The 19798-nt window shown below is 40.5% G+C and overlaps 5 protein-coding genes across 10 annotated transcripts in view; 2 read left to right on the forward strand and 3 right to left on the reverse strand.

Annotated features, from left to right (window-relative positions):
• Positions 1-19798, reverse strand: part of bon (bonus) — a 107638-nt gene that overhangs the window by 5440 nt on the left and 82400 nt on the right. For 2 of the 4 annotated variants that reach the window (XM_065488671.1, XM_065488669.1), the window contains exons 1-8: positions 2462-2647; positions 1808-2014; positions 1514-1753; positions 1128-1453; positions 630-778; positions 469-579; positions 222-416; positions 58-170 (exon numbers count right to left, since the gene is read on the reverse strand). In XM_065488671.1, the coding sequence (XP_065344743.1) occupies positions 58-170; positions 222-416; positions 469-579; positions 630-778; positions 1128-1453; positions 1514-1753; positions 1808-2012 (1339 nt within the window). In that variant the 5' untranslated portion in view covers positions 2013-2014; positions 2462-2647. Of the gene's footprint in view, positions 1-57; positions 171-221; positions 417-468; positions 580-629; positions 779-1127; positions 1454-1513; positions 1754-1807; positions 2015-2461; positions 2649-19798 lie in introns of those variants that run through there. The other 2 variants (XM_065488668.1, XM_065488672.1) reach the window with 2 other exon arrangements.
• Positions 2885-8771, forward strand: LOC135942529 (suppressor of cytokine signaling 5-like). The gene is made up of 7 exons (XM_065488674.1): positions 2885-3080; positions 4101-4250; positions 4524-4923; positions 5557-5740; positions 5805-5983; positions 6045-6200; positions 6772-8771. The coding sequence occupies exons 2-7, from the start codon at positions 4123-4125 to the stop codon at positions 7138-7140; spliced, it is 1416 nt and encodes a 471-aa protein (XP_065344746.1). The 5' UTR covers positions 2885-3080; positions 4101-4122; the 3' UTR covers positions 7141-8771.
• Positions 9298-12227, reverse strand: Art3 (arginine methyltransferase 3). Its single transcript, XM_065488673.1, has 9 exons — positions 11977-12227; positions 11572-11919; positions 11265-11516; positions 11107-11210; positions 10862-11049; positions 10585-10808; positions 9713-9936; positions 9517-9661; positions 9298-9466 (listed from the first exon to the last, which is right to left on the reverse strand). Exons 1-9 carry the CDS (start codon positions 11993-11995, stop codon positions 9354-9356), a joined length of 1617 nt encoding a protein of 538 aa, XP_065344745.1. The 5' UTR covers positions 11996-12227; the 3' UTR covers positions 9298-9353.
• On the forward strand, positions 12393-18861 carry ZnT63C (zinc transporter 63C). Its single transcript, XM_065488675.1, has 11 exons — positions 12393-12590; positions 13296-13484; positions 14168-14292; positions 14349-14446; positions 14502-14671; positions 15085-15291; positions 15347-15459; positions 15511-15613; positions 15672-15782; positions 16336-16486; positions 18425-18861. The coding sequence occupies exons 2-11, from the start codon at positions 13308-13310 to the stop codon at positions 18442-18444; spliced, it is 1275 nt and encodes a 424-aa protein (XP_065344747.1). The 5' UTR covers positions 12393-12590; positions 13296-13307; the 3' UTR covers positions 18445-18861.
• Positions 17849-19782, reverse strand: LOC135942535 (lysoplasmalogenase TMEM86A). Of its 3 annotated transcripts, none has more exons than XM_065488686.1 (7): positions 19660-19782; positions 19230-19321; positions 18710-18861; positions 18450-18646; positions 18267-18388; positions 18101-18211; positions 17849-18033 (listed from the first exon to the last, which is right to left on the reverse strand). In XM_065488686.1, the coding sequence occupies exons 2-7, from the start codon at positions 19266-19268 to the stop codon at positions 17941-17943; spliced, it is 714 nt and encodes a 237-aa protein (XP_065344758.1). In that variant the 5' UTR covers positions 19269-19321; positions 19660-19782; the 3' UTR covers positions 17849-17940. The 3 variants fall into 3 exon arrangements, with proteins under 3 accessions (XP_065344758.1, XP_065344759.1, XP_065344757.1); XM_065488687.1 differs by lacking the exon at positions 19660-19782 and adding an exon at positions 19463-19480; XM_065488685.1 differs by lacking the exon at positions 19660-19782 and having other exon boundaries at positions 19230-19405.

The following is a 19798-nucleotide window of genomic DNA, read 5'->3' on the forward strand; positions in this document are numbered from 1 at the left end:
GTCAGATAAAGCAAACTACTTTAGATAACCGAATAATCTTAAGAGGAGCCTCCTCACCATTGCAAATTGAATCCATTTTGCTAACTACAAATTGAATTCGGACGGGAATGTCAGGGTTTGGAATATCCGCCCTCCTACTTTTGATTCGATTGAGGTGGCCAACTATCGTCCTACAAGGTCAAATTTGAATTGGTTTCAAGTTATAAACAGTTAATTCTTACTTCTTTGAGAAGAGCAAAGCCAAGTCTGATCCAGAGTCAAGTTGTCTCGACACAGATGATATACAGTGGTCAGTTAGCTTAGTTATTTGTTCCAGTGTCGCTCTCTTCTCCTCCAGCGTTTTTTGCTTCTCATCGCAGACCTCGTTTAAACATTGAACAATCTTCTTGAATCTTTTATTGATGACGTTTGTGAGCCTGCGCCAAATCGTCGTGAGTGCAGTTACGCATTAAAAAATCTAAAGCTTACTGGGTAATGCTAGAGGTGATGTCCGTCATGAGCTGTTCTTTCTTGGCGACAATAGCCTTGCTTCTGCCATCAATCACCGTGACCGCACTTTCAAGAAGAGTCCGCTTGTATCTGAAACTCGCTTGTAAATTAAGAAATCATGATTTAGCACAAGGTCTTACTTCACTTCGGTCAGCAAGTCAGTGAGAGACCGTTTAGCATCAGATGCGATTTCATTGACAAATTTGAAGTTGTGGTTGCGGTGAGACAGCAGCTGGCAATCTCTACACGTCAGCTGATCGCACTTCTCACAAAATATCGTCATAGTTTCCTGTCGAAATTCATTAATTATGTAGGCACGAATCAAAGAAAGTACTAAAACACCTTCAAAATTTATATATGTTTTTTTTAGTTTCATTAGCTACGATTGGAAGTCTCAGCTAGAGATAAAAATTGAAAAATCAAAAAGTGGCAGAGAAAAAATTTGTCTATGAAACACGATCACTCTTCACTTTTTAAAATATAATCAGCCTTAAAATTGGCTCCAGATCCATAAGGTTCAGCCAGCTACCGCCTAAAATTATGAAGCTGATACCACTGGCTGTAATGAATAAAAAACATGACTTTTCATTAAACGGGTTTCAGGTTATTCTTAATAACAAGTAAATAATATCGCTTACAACTGGGTGGGTTGGGCAGTGAAGCTCAGCAATGAGCGAGTCATTGCTCCTCTGATGCAGGTCTGAAGCCTCACTTTTATCTACAATGACGTGGTCTTTTGTAACCTTCACTCTGCGATGCGCCTGGACACAACAGTCGCACAAAAACTCGCTGCAATCCTGGCAGTAGCTCTTAGCTACAATATTGTCGTCACAATTTGTGCAAAGTTCATTTCGATCCGCATCATTGGCAGAACATTCCTTTTCTTGTTCAATTATGAAACGATCAATAATCATATTGTTCTGGTCTGTTGATATGTTACAATGGGAGCAAAATACTGCATTATCTAAAACAGGAAATGACTCTTAGTTATCTCTTGGACACCATGCAGGGGTAGTATATCTACCTATGATTTCTTGGTTGCTTGTCTCTGCGATTTTTCTTTCCACGCAAATGGCGCAGGCAGAGTGCAGACATTCAAGAAGAAGCGGGCGATCTGACTTTGTCATGGTCTTGCTGCATAAAATGCATTTTGAGAGTAAGTCTGTTTTCTTGTCATCATTTTTTTCATCTTTTGACGTTTTACAGTCTTGTTCTTCCACGGTCTCAGAATTTACATTCTCTGGCGTTTTTTCCTCAGAAATGCCTGTAATAATAATGAATGATAACTACAGAAACAAGGTGGAATATAATTTTAAACCATTGCTTTCACTTGTTGAAGACTCAGTCCCGTTTTCGCAAGGAATTTTCTCTTCTTTCAAGGGAACGTCAAGGCTGTTGGATTCGGTCTCGCTGGGAGCAGGTTTTGCATCTTCAACAGGCGCTACCACGCTCTGAGGTAGGTTTTTCTCCTCGGGGGCTTTGTCAAGCTTCCCCGGGGTCGGTTCGAAATGGACATCATCCATCTCTGGAAGTAAAGACACGTTTAGCAATTGGATTTGACGTGAATGACAAGTCGTGACATTTTTACACAAGATATGTATCTTTTGAAAATTCAGACTATGCTTGATAAACTTGATTAGGCACTGAACAAACAACATTGAATTGAAGAATTGTGTGTTCCCGGAGCGGATTAAACGCGGTGTCTGTAAATTTGTTGTTCTGACAGCTAAATGGGATTCAGCGATTGGATTTTTAGGGTTAAAATAGTCTCATAAAATAGCGAAATGTCATGAAAAACGTGATAGGTTTTGTAACAGGGATTCTTAAATAATAATAAGAAAATCACAGATCGGAAATAAAACAGTTATCAGTGCATGTGTGGTTAGTTTCAAGTCCAAGCGGGTCCTGCAGAATTGGATTTGCAAAACTGGCAAGGAAAACGCCGGTTCAATGAAACAAAGAGAAAGCTCACCTTGCAGACACAAATTGCAAATTTTAACCTCTGTTGAAAGGAAGTTGTACACCAAATTCACCCCTAAATGCCCAAGTGAGCATAATACCCAAGCATTAAAAAGATGGTTGGAAAAGCGAGATTGCTGTTGACTTTTATTTAGCGTCCGCCCATTGGTTGGTTTATGCTAGATCAAGCTAGAGCGCGCACAGTCGGTTCATTGTTGCCGAACAAGAGCGCTCTCTATACGGAAGACCTTGAACAAGAAGCAAAAATAGTGCTGCGCGCATGCGCCAATAATAATATAATTTTCAAAACGAGCCGCACTTTTACATCTGTCATTGTTGGCTTTGATTATTGCAACAATGAAAAACGTAGCGCTCAAATAAAAAACATAGTTAGTAACGTGTCGTAAGTTTTGTTTGTCGATCTCCCTTTGATCATTTTACGAAAACAATGGCCGAGTGATGTCACGAGTGACGTCAGTACGTCCTCCATAAATGTAGCTTAAGGAAAGGATCGCAGCGCAGCATTCAAATACCCAGCCACACTAATTTCTCAGTTAGCTGCAGTCAACGCCCGTGGAATCACAAGTTACGAAAATTAAATCCTCCGGGAAGAAGTCCAAATCCGCTTCTAGGTGAGTTTTGTGGGCCGCGATGTGCGCTCTTTGCGCCACATGTCGGCCGCGTAGGACGGAGAAAGTCAGGCCCATTCATTCTGCCCGTGGTGTGCCATGTTTGCGTAATACGTATCAGCCCAAATTTCGTTTCTCCACCTGCAATATCGGGTTGCCTCTTCTGTAGCACGTATTTTTTCGGACTGTTCGGCCAGCCGAACACGACGGACGCATCAAATCGGCTGAAAACCCCCTGGGAAGATCAATATTTCGTCAGCCCCGACCTGGCTCTGCGACGTGCCCATTCATCTTGGACACGATTTTGGCCTATCCGTGTACACATTCAAGGTTGTGATTGTCAGGAAGCCCTAATCACACTCTCTTTTCGCGAATTTGCACCAAGGCTGATATTGTGAGTTGAATTATGCACACGATGCCTGTTTCGCCTCCACAAAATGTTTGTTAATACATAACAAAACGTCGTGCGTGCGTGCGTGCGTTTTCTCAAGTGTTTAGATTCCGTCGTCACGGACTCTATTAGTGCCACTTATGCGCATCTGATATAAATGCGAATTGCCAATCTCTTTTTGGCTAATTATTATTCAAATTCATGTTGAATACACATTTTGTTTGCTCAAACCGACTCGAGCGTGCTAAATCCATGAAAAAGTATGACGATACAGCTCTTTAAATAGCCGCACGAGCAAGTCTGAGCAAGTCAGCCAATTATTTATAAACACAGCAGCAGGTATCTTCAATTTTTCCTGCAAACGTGACATTCGTTTCCAGCCTCAGAGTCTTGCGCATTCAGATAAGAGTGTTTCACATACATTATTGAAAACGCAATAATTTTGTATCAACACTACTTGCAAGGTGGTCCAGGCTTGTTATCAGTTAGTGATGTGGAAACTTATCTTCGTCAAGTATTCCATTCAACACGGATGAATGACTGACTTTATTTGCTTTTTAATCGCACTGAGTAAACAAGTGCAAATAATATTGTTGTCAATATATTGTATTTAATCATTTTTCGTGTTTCAGATCGGAAGCATCATGGCCTAGTATGGGCCATCGACTCTCTTTGCCAACCAGGCTGTCGAGTGCGATGACATCTAACTCGCAGGAAAATGTTGGCACGTCAGATCCGATAGCACAGCCGTCACAGCCTCCGCCGCCGTCAGGCCCTGCCAGGTACAGAGCTCGACACAGTTTGTCCAAGGCCATTCATAGAATATAAACACGTGGGGTTTCCCACGCGTCAGTTGTCCGGATGTCACGTACTGAATTCTAGTAATTAAAAAATTGTCAAAAAAAATATTGAGATGCATCCGCGCAATGACACTGATTCGCCCTCTTCCGTAATCTCAAACTGAAAGAATGTTGTCGTAACACGAAAACATAACCACTGCCTGCCGTGTTGTTTGTGCCAAACAAACTGACGTGTGTTGTTGCATCTGTGTACAGAGCTACGTCGTTGTTTGGGCGCCGCTCTAGACGCGGCCGCAGCAGTGAGTCCGTCGAGGCCAAGGCGGAGAAGAAGAAGACGAAGGGTCAGCAGAACTGGGCCACCAAGCTCAACTGCCGCAAGATGAAAGTGAACCAAAGCAAAGCCGCTTCCGAGTCGATCGACATCCCGCAGCCGAGCGCCGGGTGTGAGGCGTGCGTGTGCACCGGCTACCGGCGCACCGCCGAGCACCACCTGGGTGCGGGCATTGTCTTCCAGGCGGCCGCCCCCTATGTTCCTGATCTCCCGGAGGTCGACTGCCTTCCACCCAAGGACCCAGACGACCTCGAGGCCGAGCAAGCCGCCGCCGCTGCGAAAAAGGCGCGTCGAAGCTCGTGTCCGAGTACTCTTGGAAGTCAGGTAAAGGAAACCGTTTCTGTGTTAATTTTGGCTCTGCTAAATAAAGCTAATGAGAAATGAGCGGTCGCAACTGCATCAAAGGGTTTCAAACTGCTCATTAGAAATGGAAAAGGCTAGCTAAAAATACTTGAAGCCAAATTTGCAGATTATAAATGGTAGCTTTCAAAGCGTTACAAAAAATCCTTTTCGCCATTGCATGAAATTCTGTCTAAAATTGGGAAAAGCTTAAGATTTCCCAGGTTCCCTTTTAAATTTTTTGTTCTACTAATAATCACGATATCACAATTTAGCTCACAATTCGCATACTATTGGATAGATTGATAGCAAGCGTCAAAATCATTAACAAACCTTTAAATTTTCGAGAAATTTGGTTATATCTGAAATTTAACTTCCTAGGTCCTGATTTGATTGTTGCACATTGCAGAGATAAACTGTTGCTAAATTTCACAAATGAAGGACAACGCAAAATGTCCTTTAAAGCTCTTACAAACGCTATTTTACACAATTCCCGATCCCTGAGTGTAATTCAAAATAGATTGTTTTCGTAGCTCATCTTCCATTTCACACGCACGTGCATAAATCACTCAGTGATTATGATTTGTTTTGATTCCATTGCAAATATTGTGCGTGCAGGCTAACTTGGCTCTGGCGGCTGCTGCTGGCTTGATGCCAAACGATCAGGAAGGTGCTGTAGGATGTGATCCTGTAATTGATCTGTCAAGATTCAAACCCGAAGATTTCCCCACTGAGGACTGTGATGAGCTTGCTAGACTAGAGAGGGCCAGGGAAATGAGGGAAGGAGTCGAACCGCCACCAGGTGCGTTATTCAAACAATTGTATATATCCAGATTTAATTCATAAGATTTTTTTTTGTTTTGCAGGGTTTGGTCGATTATGTTCCTTGCGACAACAGTTTAATCAAATAGGTGCTGCCGATTTGCTTTCTCTGGACGGCCTTGCTGCCGCCCTTCTTCACGCCCACATAGGAACACCTCCCAACTCGGACCAACAGCAGTCGCTGGTCCCATACCATATACCAGAAATTAGTGCTTCAGAAAAGGTTCGCTATACTGCCAGCGCACGTTGAATTAATGCCAATGAGTTCGCTTTTTGTTCCAAAGGTGCATACTCAAGTGGACTACATTCACTGTCTTGTGCCTGATTTGCATCACATCACTGCCTGTGGCTTTTACTGGGGCAAGATGGACCGCTATGAAGCTGAGCGACTGCTAGAAGGCCGTCAAGAAGGCTCATTCTTATTGAGAGACTCTGCTCAGGTAAGACCTAATTTCTACTTGCGAATATATTTTGATCCAGATTTTGGTTTAAAAATTTCATGGTGAATATTTAGCAATAATCTTATAAGAGAATTATTACAAGCCCAGTCCAGAAAAGAACCCCCCTTCCCCTTCAAGTTATTACTATCGTACCAGGGTCATTATATTTAAACGCTAGACATTCGTGCCGTGAAATTAATTCGGCTGTGGCAGCCATCTTTGCCAATGAACTGATTCGTTTAGCTCGACGACTATCTATTTAACTATTGGAACGTACAAGCGTTGTAGTTCACAACTTAACTGCAGTGCAATGTTCTTTTTGAGAATTACCATATTCCCCTGAAAACATTTATCTGTTTCTGCTTAAAGCCGCAATAACCGCAATGTTTTGCTGCAACTGAACGGAAATTGAGCAAGAGAATATTTCGCAGAATGAGTCATGTTAAAATGATGTCACGTTTCTGTTTAATTGATTAAATTTCCATTTGCTACCCGTGTAACGTTGGAAAAACCATTTGAAGATTTAAAAAAGAAAATGAATAATAAGACCATTATTTGTTTGCTTGTGCAGGACGAATACCTCTTCTCTGTGAGCTTCCGCAAGTACGGTCGTTCGCTGCACGCGCGGATTGAGCAGTGGAACCACCGATTCAGCTTCGACTCGCACGACCCGGGCGTCTACTCGTCGGACACGGTGTGCGGGCTGATCGAGCACTACAAGGACCCGACGTGCTGCATGTTCTTCGAGCCGATGCTGACGATCCCGCTGCCGCGCACCTACCCGTTCTCGCTGCAGCATTTGTCGCGCGCCGTCGTCAGCTCGCGCATCAGCTACGACGGAATCACGCAGCTGCACATTCCGAAGCCGCTGAAGGCTTACCTGAAGGAGTATCACTACAAGCAACGTGTGCGTGTCCGCCACTATGAGAATGAAATATGACAGCGTGAGGTGGGCCATGTCGCCAGGCCCCCCTACAACAGGGACTCGCTGCTCAAGTTCTACAGCTCGTTCGTCTACCAGCGTCAGTGACGCGACTGGCCGGACTAGTGCGGAATGAAATATATAGGTAAATTTATTGAAATGATGGTGTCGTCTGTCTTGCATCACACTATTTTGGCCATTGAGGTTTTGCTTCGGCGGTTTTTCATGCGGTACTTAAGTGCGCATGAGTTGTAGTGGGTTTTTGTAACTGTCAATAATATTATTATTACTATCTGCATCATCACCGTGTAATATAATGTAGCAAATCTTCAGTGCGGACGACACATTACGTGGTGGACAGGTCTTGCCAAATTTGTGTAAATGGTTTATTTCTGCCTATCGCGTGTTTTGGTTTGATGATATTCGAATACTACACGCTTATATTGAAACAAGAGATATATGTTGTGTATTTCAATTGACTTCCATATTATTTACCAGTCAAGTTGAGCACTTTGATTAATAGTTTCCGTCAGGTTATTAGACTGCTCCATAATTATGGATCGTGACATGCCATGGTATTTTGACTCAACAGTAAGGTGCTAGAAATTCTACAATTATTAATCTTACACCGACCGATTTGGTCGGTAAGCCCTCGCATATTATTCAAAATCATTCTGCAGTATTGTGTTTGCATCAATCTCAAACTCTGTAAAAATCGATGAAAGTACGCAAATGAATTCCCTTACTTGACACTAAGCCTTCTGACAGGTCTCAATTCCATGCATGGTATTATGCTTTCTTGCTGTGATCTTTATTGTGTTGTTTTCCGACACCCTCACATCTGCAAAGGTTGGGAAGCCGGACAAATTAACATTCACTAATTTTGGTTTCATGGAAGCATTTCGTTGCATTAAATTGTTCAAAATTTCTCGGCTCGGTTAAAATGAACTGATTCGGCGTCCAATCTGTGGCTCAATTTCGCGTTAGAACCCACTTATATCTGCTGTCCTGGGGTCTGTCGCCAACCTTTTACTCTTACTTGTAGCTGTCACCAATTCAGAGCTTTTTATCTTAAGAGCTGCCACAATGTAGATCTCAGACTTGTCCAAAATTTATGTGTGTCAAAGAACGAGAGACCACTAACATTTTAATTTCACTTTCGTAATTCTAAGCAAGATTTTTGCGGGCGGAAATCGGGAGATCGGCAAATCGTGCAGTCTTGTCTAAGTGCAGTACCTGTAAGTTATCGTCTCAGTCAAGCCAACTTCAAATTCGATTGCTCAAACACTTGAATGCATCTATATTTTGAGCGACTATGTGGCAGTTCTAGAATATATTTCTCATTGCTTGTCTATTGCCAGAATTACTCAATCCCAATGACCTTTTAATCAATGGCCAAAGAAGGGAAGGTGATAAAAGTGTAGTGCTAAATAAATCAGACTGGAATATCTTGATTGAGCAGGGCCACACACTCAAGCGTGTGAGCGCGTGTATTTATTGTGTGCTTCGTATTCACCATGCTATTGGTTACTATGCGTAATATTCTTATGTTACTAATTGTAATTAAACATTTTCCTTTTTGTAAAATAGCTCAGTTGCCCAAACACGATCTGTTTCAATTCAAAATATACATGTCAATATTGAATGCACCGAATTCGTTTTTATTTTGCTCACCCTTCTGCAAATGCTGATTTAACATTGTTACATAGTATTGAAGTACGCCATCTAAGCTCTTGAAAGATTGCCTCAAGTGAACTTGAAAATTGTATTTTCAACTGTATAAGAGTTTGTAAATCTTGAGTAGTGTCAAATTGAGAAGTGGATTATAATTATTAGCGTTGTAAGAGTCGAAAAATTTAATTCTACGCTACATCTTAAGCAGCGCTGCAGCCTAGGTTAGAAAATTTTAAGTAGCGTTAACCTGGAGATTCAAAACATTGCAAAATTTGTGCTTGCAACGACCTAATTAATATTTCGGCAAAAGCCTTATTTCAATGTCACTATTGAGTGTAGGAAGAGCGAAATTCGTAGCAGTGATCAATTCTAATAAACGGGCCTAAAAACCCTGTCAAGATGGTTGGCGCCTTAAACTCTGTACATGCAAAAATTACAAACTTATCATGAAAGGAATGGAAAAAATGTGGCTTAGGCTAACATTCAAATAAAAAAGTCAAATCATAAATCATACTTGTATCAGGTATAAACAAATATTACAAAAACTCAACAGGTAATCAGCTGACAATATACTGGAACTTTTCCTGTCCCTCCAGCTGAATGTTGATTTTGAGCGAACGGCAGTCTTTCTTTTGCCTCAAGCACTCAAACGAACCTTTGATGATCGCACCTGAGGAAGGAATGTCATATAAATAGGCAAACCACATAAGAGTTTCTCACCTGGTTGCATGGGAATAGGACTGTCAAGGAAAAAGATGGTTTGCTTCCAGTGCGTTGGGGTAGCAAGCGGTCCTGTTGAGAAGCTGACTGGATTATCGAGATCAAAGAATACGTCAAAGTAACCAGCCAAGCTTGTCAGGAGCACCTGTTTAGGAAAAATTAATTATTCTAAGATGAAAAAATGACACAATTTTACCTCTCCTGACGTGTGAAGCGCCTTCAGTTCAAAAGGCACATTATAACTAAGCTCCCTAGAGGTGCATTTGTTTAGGTCGAGCTCTCTGAGCTTGAAAGCAGTAGTCACAACCGACTCGGGTTTGGCAATTTCCACAGCAGGAACGTGGACAGTCTCTTTTCTGAGGCAACTCATTTTGAAAGAGTAAACGTCCTCCCAAAATCCAATGAGTTCTCCATGTCTCTCTGAAAGACAAAAAATATGGTTCTTAAAGGTAAATTTTGTAAATTAAGACGCGAAAGTTAAGTGTTTATTAGCACCGTGACTAAGAATCATTAACCTTTTTGAAGATATGCTTTCTTCTCATCAATTATTAGCGGAAAATAATTTGGCCTTAGATAAGAATGTTCAAGGTGTCGAGTGGAATCACAAGATACAGGAGAGGCAATTCGTTGCTGAGATTTTGAATTGAAAAAGAGCTGCATTATTTTTAGGCAGAAGCCATTAATTAAAATAATAAATTATTCACAAAAGGAAAATGAAATGTAAAAATCCTGAAATAACTGTTACATCAAACTGATCAAACACTCCAATCAGATCTACTGTGAAAATGTCAGGGTTCCAAATTTTCTCCACCCTGTTTTAACCTACCCAGGTCTTTTATGTTTTTTCCAGGCTATAAAACCCACTATTTTACCCAAGGCTTCGATATTTTAAATATTAAAAAATATATGTGGAAAATAAGGGAGGAATGGCGTTTTAAAAAATAATGCAGTGAAAAGCAAATCTGAAAAATCCCTGAAAACCCCCATAACACAGCAGCCCTGGTGGGCTGGGCAAAATGCAAAAAACAGGTTTTTGTAATCCTGGAAAATGTGGAGCTGAATTTTTACCTAAGTCAGATATCCCAACCAAACTCATATCACATCTGTTAGGCAATAGGAGGCCACCAGGCTTCAGGTGGTTATCTCTTGCGTGAATTACGCTGTCCAGCATGCCTTCAAAGAGCAGAAGGTATCCCATCCATTCAGAAATTATAGCGTCCACTTTCGGAATGTTGTCCAGGTCTTCTAAACGGCCTTTAATAAGCTGGATCTGGTCCCCAAGGTTGTTTTCACTGTACCAAAGATTCAATTTTTATTGGGTAACTTAGAGAGAAAGAGTTCCTACCGTATAATGTCCATGGCGTGGTAAATGATATCAGATTGGTCCACAGCTACTACTTTGGCGGCACCAGCCTGAGCACAGAACATAGAAAGAATTCCGGTACCACAGCCAAGGTCCAAAACAGTGATTCCGTCGATTTGGCTCTCGTTGCTCATAAGGGCGTTGCGATATGTCTCTGTTCTTACTCTATCCTGAAAGCGAATCAGTATTTTAATAAAATTCGAGAGCTGAACATTGCAATGAATTACTGAGAGCATTTCGTGATGAATGCCAAAGTGGGCATAGCTACTAAAGTACGCTTCATCATCCTCCAGTTTTATTCCTTTCACGACAGTGTCCAAATCAGCTTCCACTGTGAAAAGAAATCCAGTTGAAACAAGCTAGGGAGTTTGCTTTGAAGATCTACTCGTTGATTTGTCAGAAACTCCAGCCTCAAGCAGAGCTCTAGAGAGGGAGCGCATCCTGGAAATGTCTCCTTGCAAAATCTGCACCTCGTCAGTCTTGCGGTCCAGCGCTATATGCAGACTCTCTAGGTTTTTCTGCAACTCTTTGAAATGCGCTTCCGACAAAGTGACCCTGCCGTTTTCAGAGTTGACAACGTGAAACTTGGCGGGAGCGAACGTGTTGGTTTCGGCGAAAACTCCATCTCCCTCAAAATCTGCAGGAAGGATTAGATCATCAATGGACCACAGCAAACGCGCTGAAGACCTCACCATACATGAGCCAGGGGTCGTTTTCAACAACTGGCTTGAGATACATGTCCAAGTCCCATAGGGGCTCTTTGTAGACCATTAGCTCTTCGGCGCTGTTCAGGTTGTGCGCGCGGATGAAGTTGACCAGCTTTATATACGAGTACATGTCCATGTTGTACTTCGAAGCCAGCGACTTGAGGTCAAATTCGTGTTTTTCTGAAGCGTGAGCCATCGCTTCCACGATCGAAGGGAACGATTCTGCACAGAAGAGACACTGGGCAGGCTGAGGCGACTCTTCCACTTCGTCCCACGCAGCTTCATCGTCGTCCTCTTCATCACTCCCAGAAGGCGAAGGCACCAAGTCCGGAACTGCGACGACGGGTTTGAAGTTTGAATAAAAATCACTTCAATTTTGTTTGTGCTCACCTTTCGTGGATTCTGCCATTGTTGGTTAAATTAAAGAGGGCAAGTTGTTTTAACACTATGTTAAATAGAGAGAGAAATAAAAATGTGATAATAAGAGGCGCACAGTCGCTAGCTTCGACATAAACACGTTACAAGCTACAAGATCGACCGCACGTGTGATTGATCGCATGCTTTGCAGCAGCATAGGACTCGAACACAAAACATAAGCGAATTTGCTGCTGTTCGGTGGCCTTAAAGAGCGGCCATCTTATATTTTCAACAGAAGAACTTTATTCATTTGTTGGCTGATCAGCAAAGTTAAAACGCCTCATTAAAAATGGCGTCTTTGCCAGTCTACTGCGTATTTCAGCGCTGTTGAGCTCTTTGGTTGGTTCGAGCTGCCCCACCCCTCTCCGCGCCCTCCCCGCTGCGCCTCTAGGAAAAAAAGAACGAGAAAATCATTAGTGATTGTTGGTACCGTGTGCAATTCTTTCCAGAGACAACCCGTGCAAACCTGGAATATCGCGGCCGAAATGCAGCTCCTGCTCCAATTGAGTTACGCTCACCTTGCGTGATATCCAGGTCGCAGACAACCCTCTCAGGGTCCGTTTCAGCCCGTGATCAAAACTTAGCAGGTATAGGACCCACAAGACTGTGACAGCTGAAAGCGGACGGATCGTATGATCATACGATAGACACATTATAGAAACTCATTTTTTTTCCATTCCCTGTTAGAGAAATTGTTCAACAAATTTTTTTTATTGCAAGATTGATCATTGACATTCTGTTGGCTGTGATTTAGCGGTAATATTTTTCCAAAAAAATTGTTTAATGTTTAATTTTCTGCTGCACAATTTTTTTGGGGTTTCCTGATGACTCACACTCGTCCAGTTTTTAATGTGAACACCTTCATGGGAATGTAGCGAATTTCTGTTTGAAACTTTTCCCTTTCTCATCGGAAATATTTTCCACGTGTAGCACCTTCTCTTGTAAGCACAATATTATCTCGACCACTTGAATTCAAATTAATAATCTCGACTGAGTTTGCCTCGGTTTAAACTTCGAACGATGTTATGATATCTATACACATTTTATCCTGTTGTCTATTGATCCAAGATAAGCAAGCAAACAAAATCTAAACGTATCATACGCGTGTGTTCACTCAAAAGAGAAAGGTTTCAAAATAATCATTACTACGTGTCGACGGCTCCTAATCTGCGACTTTGTTGCCATTGACATACAATCGCAGAATCAATTCACCGATAATTATTGCAACATAAGCACGATGCCCATTATGTACTTGGTTTCGCAGCTAACATGATAATTTTTTTGTTTTGCAGAACAGCAACGCCATGGGCAAGTTCACGGGCAAAAAGTGTCGTCTCATCTCCATGTTCTGGCTGACCACTTTCATCTTCCTGGTGGAAATCGTGGTGGGCTATGTGACCAACTCGATGGCCCTGGTGGCCGACAGTTTTCACATGCTGAGCGACGTCGCAGCCTTAGTGATTGCCTTCCTTTCTGTAAAGGTAACAAAAATCGTTGCCACTTTAACGCCTGATGAGCTGCAAAACTTTTGCTTGAAGTCCGTAACGTAACAAACAGTCATTCATTCTCAAACGCCTGTTTTGGAAAAAAATAAGGTTTGCTTAGGGCGTGACAAACAAACACGAGATAATGCTCCATTAAACATAAAAACTTATTGCGGGTCAGTAATGCATTTTCCCTACGAATCTCCACATCAGAAAGAAATACACAAAATACAATTAAAGGCAAAATATTAATTTTACCAATAAATTGATAATGTGATTGACTATCTTAAAATAATTTTTGAGATTGAATAGTAAAAAAATATTTTGTTCTAACAGAATACAATTGTCACTTTCCATATTTCTAGTTTTCTGTCTGAGGTTTTAATAAATTTTACAACAGTCGGAAACTGTTTATTCAAAAGCAGTCACAGTCACTTTGATGCAATCAAGAGAAAGGCATGCAACAGCTATTTCTGTATGTGTTCGGTGAAGTTGTGATAAACTTATTGCACCTTTCCGCTCGAGAATAAGTAAAATTCCTCATTTTTCTGAAATAATTCTATTCTCACAAACAAATTTGGAGATATTAAAATCCAATGATTGAGAGAGCCTATTTTGTTGTTTTTTTAACTATTTTTTTTCACTGGTGATATCCTAATTGAGTATTCTGTTTGTTTCAGATGTCGCCTAAGAAATGGTCTAAAAACACGTTTGGTTGGGCCAGGGCGGAAGTTCTCGGCGCCCTTGTTAACGCAGTGTTTCTTGTTGCTCTGTGTTTTTCCATCACTGTTGAAGCTTGCAAGAGGCAAGTTCTTGGACACGCGTAATACGCAGATTGTCTTAATTTCGGACCTGTTACAGGTTTATTGAGTTAGAAGAAATTCATGACCCACAGTTGATATTGATCGTTGGAGTGATCGGACTTGTCGTAAATGTGATCGGCCTCTTTCTTTTCCATGGCAAGTTACTTGACTGACTATAGTAGGATTTTGAGTATAATCATTGATTTTTTAGAGCATGGTTCAGCCCACGGGCACTCTCATGGTGGCGGAGGCAAGAAACACACGCATTTGTCCCAGCTGGCACCCATTGAGGACAATATCCATGGGAGCAAGATGCAGGTCTCCAACAGGCGTCACTCATCACACATGCACACGTCATCCTCGCACATGAACATGCGTGGCGTATGTTATGAATTTCAATCATTGCAATTTTTTATTGAAGCAAGCGGTGGTGTTCCATATTGGAACATCAATGAAGAGTTATTTTTTTTAATGACTTGAAACTTGAAATGAAAATTTTCATTCAAGATTATTTGAAGCTATCTGCATTCTAGCTAATGAATTAGTTTGTTGGGCAACTATGTCTCATAAATAGCCACGTCCAGAAAAAATGAAGAGACTAACTTAAATAGAGTATAGACTGATTTAACTTAACAATTGAGATGTGTAATCTTAAACCAGTTAGAATTTTATTTTATCCTCCTAAAGGCTTTAAGTTATAAAAACGCAGACTGTTCCTTAGACGATAATACATAACTTGAAAAAAGCTTTTACTCTGATTAGGCTGAAAGCTTAAATGTCTGATTTTTTGACAGGTATTCCTTCATGTACTAGCTGATGCCTTGGGCTCTGTTATTGTGATAATTTCTGCCGCTGTGGTTTGGCTGACAGATTGGGAGTACCGCTTCTACATGGATCCAGCCCTAAGCATATTGCTGGTGATTTTAATTCTTAACTCAGTCTGGCCGCTTTTGCAAGAATCAGCCCTCATCCTTCTTCAAACAGTTCCGACTCATATCCAGGTTTTTTTCATAAATAAAGTACAAGAGCTTGAGTTTCATTAATGATATTTCTTAGGTTGACGCTATACAAAAGAGTTTATTAGAAAAAGTAGATGGAGTATTAGCCGTGCACGAATTCCACGTGTGGCAACTAGCTGGCGACAGAATCATTGCTTCGGCACATATCAAGTAATTTATTTCATTTCGAGCTGTGAGATTTATTAAAAACTGATCTTCTAGATGCCACAACCTATCAGAGTATATGAAAATAGCTGAGAAGGTCAAAGAATTCTTCCATAATGAAGGAATCCATTCAACCACCATCCAGCCTGAATTTACTGAGGTATTTTTATATTAAATTGCCTAGTGTTCAGTTGTCTAAATCATGAATTTCATATCAGTACCCTGGGGACGCCCTGATGGCTGCATCACAAACCGAGACTTGCGTTCTAGATTGCCCAAAAACTGACAAACCTTGTGCGCTATCCACATGCTGTGGTCCCTCCAAGCAGGTATGTTACATTTTTTATGAAGTCCAATGAGCAGAATTTTTGTCAAACCATTTCCTATGAGTTTTGAACAGAGTTCGCAAAAACCCACATTTGTCCGGAAAAACGCACTGCATTGAAAAACCCTTTGTGGGGTTTTCTGCAATTTTACGCATTGTTCCAAAACACATGCATTTTTATGGAAAATCAAAAATTCTCATGATAGATGACCAAAGATAAGGATTTTTAAAAATCACTATAAATGCCACTGGTTTCACCTAAAGACTGAAAATTCCAACACTATACGTAATTTTTCCCAGATTTCTCGAATTTTAGACGCGAAATTTGACCTCTTTGTGGTTGAATTTGGTTAAACGTGGAAAACCCCACAGCTGTTTTTTGCGCTTAAAAATTGCTGCATTTTTGGCGAACCCTGATTTTGAATGCCCAGAACCTAGATTGTTTTTAATGTATTCTATCACTGGATGTGTTTTACTATTTCTGTTCCTTGTACATTTATTTGTTTTCTGGGGCAACTTGTTCACTGCCTGAAGTGAAGTGTGAAATTGATTTCTAGGGTCGAGACACGCCATCTCCAGGGGACACTCCGTACACCTGCCGTCAACGAAACGCAACTGGAGGTAGTTTGAACAACCTGCCAAAGGATTCTCAACAGGTTAACGAGATGGAGAGTGGCCACCTTCTTGGAGCTGAAAGCAAAGAATCAAGTGTGTAAAGAATCTCTTTCCTCATCACTCACACAAACTTCACGTTTCGCCAGTGGCAGTTGAGTTGCGAATGATCGATAGATACGATTTTAATTGACTTTTCCATCCGGAACGTAATCTAAGCTGCCAAGAGTCATTTCCTTGTTGAACCCTGCCACTTTGTGCAGACAAGGAGTCTAGACTTGTAAGGCCATCCGTAATTCTAGGCTGCTGATTGCTTACTGTATTCATTTGATTGAATGTTCATCGATCTCTGTCCAGCGTAGTTTTGAATGGATAGTGATTGATGGATAGATGCACTTGATTACTTGATCTGAATTCAGATCAGAACCAAGTAATACCAGCGACAGCCTATCGTCTAATTTCTGTATCACGCACCCACTTTCAAATTACCAAAAATGTAATTTAAGAATATTTTACTCTGCTGAATAGTATTCGCAGTCATTGTAAACTTTCATGAGAAGTAATTGTGCTGAACTTCCACGGAAATAATAACCTCATCGCCCTAATACTACTTAGTTATCATATTCCTGATTCCTGTTAGGCATTAGATTAACCTTCTCGCACCTCGTGCCGCGGAGGTGACACTTTTCTTTCTTTGGAGCAACTATTCCTCATTCAAATGTACCATTTTTGACATGGCCTCTTCCAATCTCTATACAGTTAAATATTGGGTATTAAAAATGAGAATCTGAAGAATTGCCAACATAAACCAACTAGTTGCCAAAATTTCATCCATTACCATCATCTCTCTTAAACCATAGATGGTAAAACGTTTTATATACCATGACAGTACTGTTGGTGTTTCTATTTTTCCTTGATTGAAAGCAGTTTGACATTCAGCTTGTATTATTTTTTGAGCGTTCGAGTAGCCATGTCCTTTGAGCTGTCTGCTCGACCGAGATGAGTGTTGAGCTTACTTTACTTAATTTCACATTCACAACTACACACAAGGCGTTGTTTTTACCTCAGCAATCTCTTCACACAGGCGTCCAGGAATGAGAAAATCTAATAAGCATAAACTACGTCTTTTGTGTCAATGGCTCCGTACAAAGTGTAACATTGCTGATTGTGGTACTCATTGTGATATCTTTTAATGATTGAGTTTTGCACCATAACTAACTTGATAAATTTTCGCATTATCGATGTTGAAGTTAGTTGTAAAAGTAATTTATTGTCATTTCCATGAATTTATTTTGCTTTACAGAATAGTATAATGTTCCACTGTCGACCATCGCGCGAAATGAGACTACGATAAGAATGATTTTGATTATTTTTCGTGACAATTTTTGTGTACTAGCAGTTAACCACCACCAGAATTCATCGTGGTTGTTCTCGGTACAAATTAAATTCTATGTGAAATACGCTTCTCAGCTAATATATTTGCGATAACTGAATTCAAATTGGCACACAAATAAAAATATGGTTCGCCATTTCAAACAAACAGGAGCAGTTTAATTATTTTTCCTTTTTTGCGATGGCAAAGGTTCAGCAGCACTCAGTGCAATTCCTAGTTGAGCAACGTAATATGTTGACATAATGTAAACCTAGAATATAAATAAAAGTCGTGAACAAATTTGGAAATTAAAGACTGAATTAAACCTTTCAACTTACTTGCGCGTCCGGAATGGGGGAGTAAAATCTGTCAAATCCAATTATCATATCCGAGATGAGGAAAGATAGTGATCCAATGGCTGCGCTCAATCTGATCCATTTGCAAGTTCTCTATATAATTGTGATTGAGTAAAAAAGTATAGTATAAAAATAGATTCAATCCCACTTCTTTGGCAAAGAATCGAGCATTCGCCCTCCAGGCCATAGTGGAAAGCAACACGCTGTAGAACGGCAATCCCACGAGGAGAAACGTGTCGTGTCTCAAGCCGGGAATCAACAGTGCCAATGCTGAATAATAATTATTATTTTTAATGCCCTTTTCAGTTAGGCTAGACGCTCAATAATTTACCTCCAAATGATCCGAGGTACAATATAACACCGATTGCTGGCTTCAGAGGTGTGAAGCCAAAAGCTTTGATGTAGCAAATTTGAGCAAGAGCAAACGCTGCCATCCCGTTGACCAGTTGGCTCCTCCACACCATGAAGACATCACCTACAGTGGACACCAATAGACCAAGGACAATCCATCTTGTCCACTTGTGTTCTCTATATAGGAAAAGGCAACCAAATGCGTTAGTCAGTTTTTGACAAAACAAAGAAAAAACTCACTTCTTCCCTCGCAAATAGATGAATAAAAGCAGACTGAAGACAGGTAGTACTTTGAGCACGGCATTCCACAAGCCTGGTGTTTGGTTCCAAATTATGAAGTACCAAATAGTGCATTTGAGGAACGGGATCAACGAAATCAACGTTTCCCTTATCTGGTTATTAATTTGACAAAATGGATTATAATATTGTTAAAAATATCATATGCAAATGGATTCTCTAATAAAACAAATAATATATGTAGTAAAAAAAAGAAATTATTTATATTTTAAAACCATAAAGGTCACAAAAATATAAGAAATTTACTCATCGTTATACTCTTACTCCTTTAAAAATTTAACAGTTTACATTATTGATAGTCACTTTTTGTTATAAATTGTTTCCTAAACTAATTCGGTCGTCGGGACTAACGACGTTCTTCACTTTTTGGCTTAAGTGGAAAACAAAATTAATTGGAAAATTTTCCACTAAATATTCATTCAAGCGAATGATAGTTGTTATCAAAGGAAAATAAGAAACTTACAAATGCCGCGGGTCCTCCTTGCTGATTTTTAGTCTCCATGCCTTAGTGATTTGTTATTAAAGACTCACAAAGCCCAGCGCAAAACTACAAACCTACAAAAGTAAGCACTAAAATTAACAAAACCCAGAATTGCAGCTTTCGTGAACGAATCGTTCGTAGAAATAAATTAGGAAAATGACATGCCATGAAAAAATATAGATGATTTGAATAACACTTAGAAGGATAATTCGAACCATCCAAGGTCGAGTGGTACTGGTGCGCGTATTGAGTGAACTCCTGCGCGGGGCGCGGGATTTTAGCTTACCACAGCACGCGCTTCCGCGACAACACCCATCCAAAATCGATTGCTCCAATCTTATCTCTTCTAAAATAATTATACCTACTTACAGCTATTTTTTCCAAACTTCAAATTGATATTAATAATACTCACACTGTTCCTGGTCGCATTGAGACTCCTAATCGTCGTGAGAACTAAACGCACAAATCGGAATTGATCAATAGAGTCTTTTATCTAATCAATATTCGCATCTTGCACTATCATGCTGATTGAAGCATGTGTGGACAAAGGT

The sequence above is a fragment of the Cloeon dipterum genome, chromosome 4, assembly GCF_949628265.1.
Source record: "Cloeon dipterum chromosome 4, ieCloDipt1.1, whole genome shotgun sequence".
Classification (NCBI taxonomy): domain Eukaryota; kingdom Metazoa; phylum Arthropoda; class Insecta; order Ephemeroptera; family Baetidae; genus Cloeon; species Cloeon dipterum.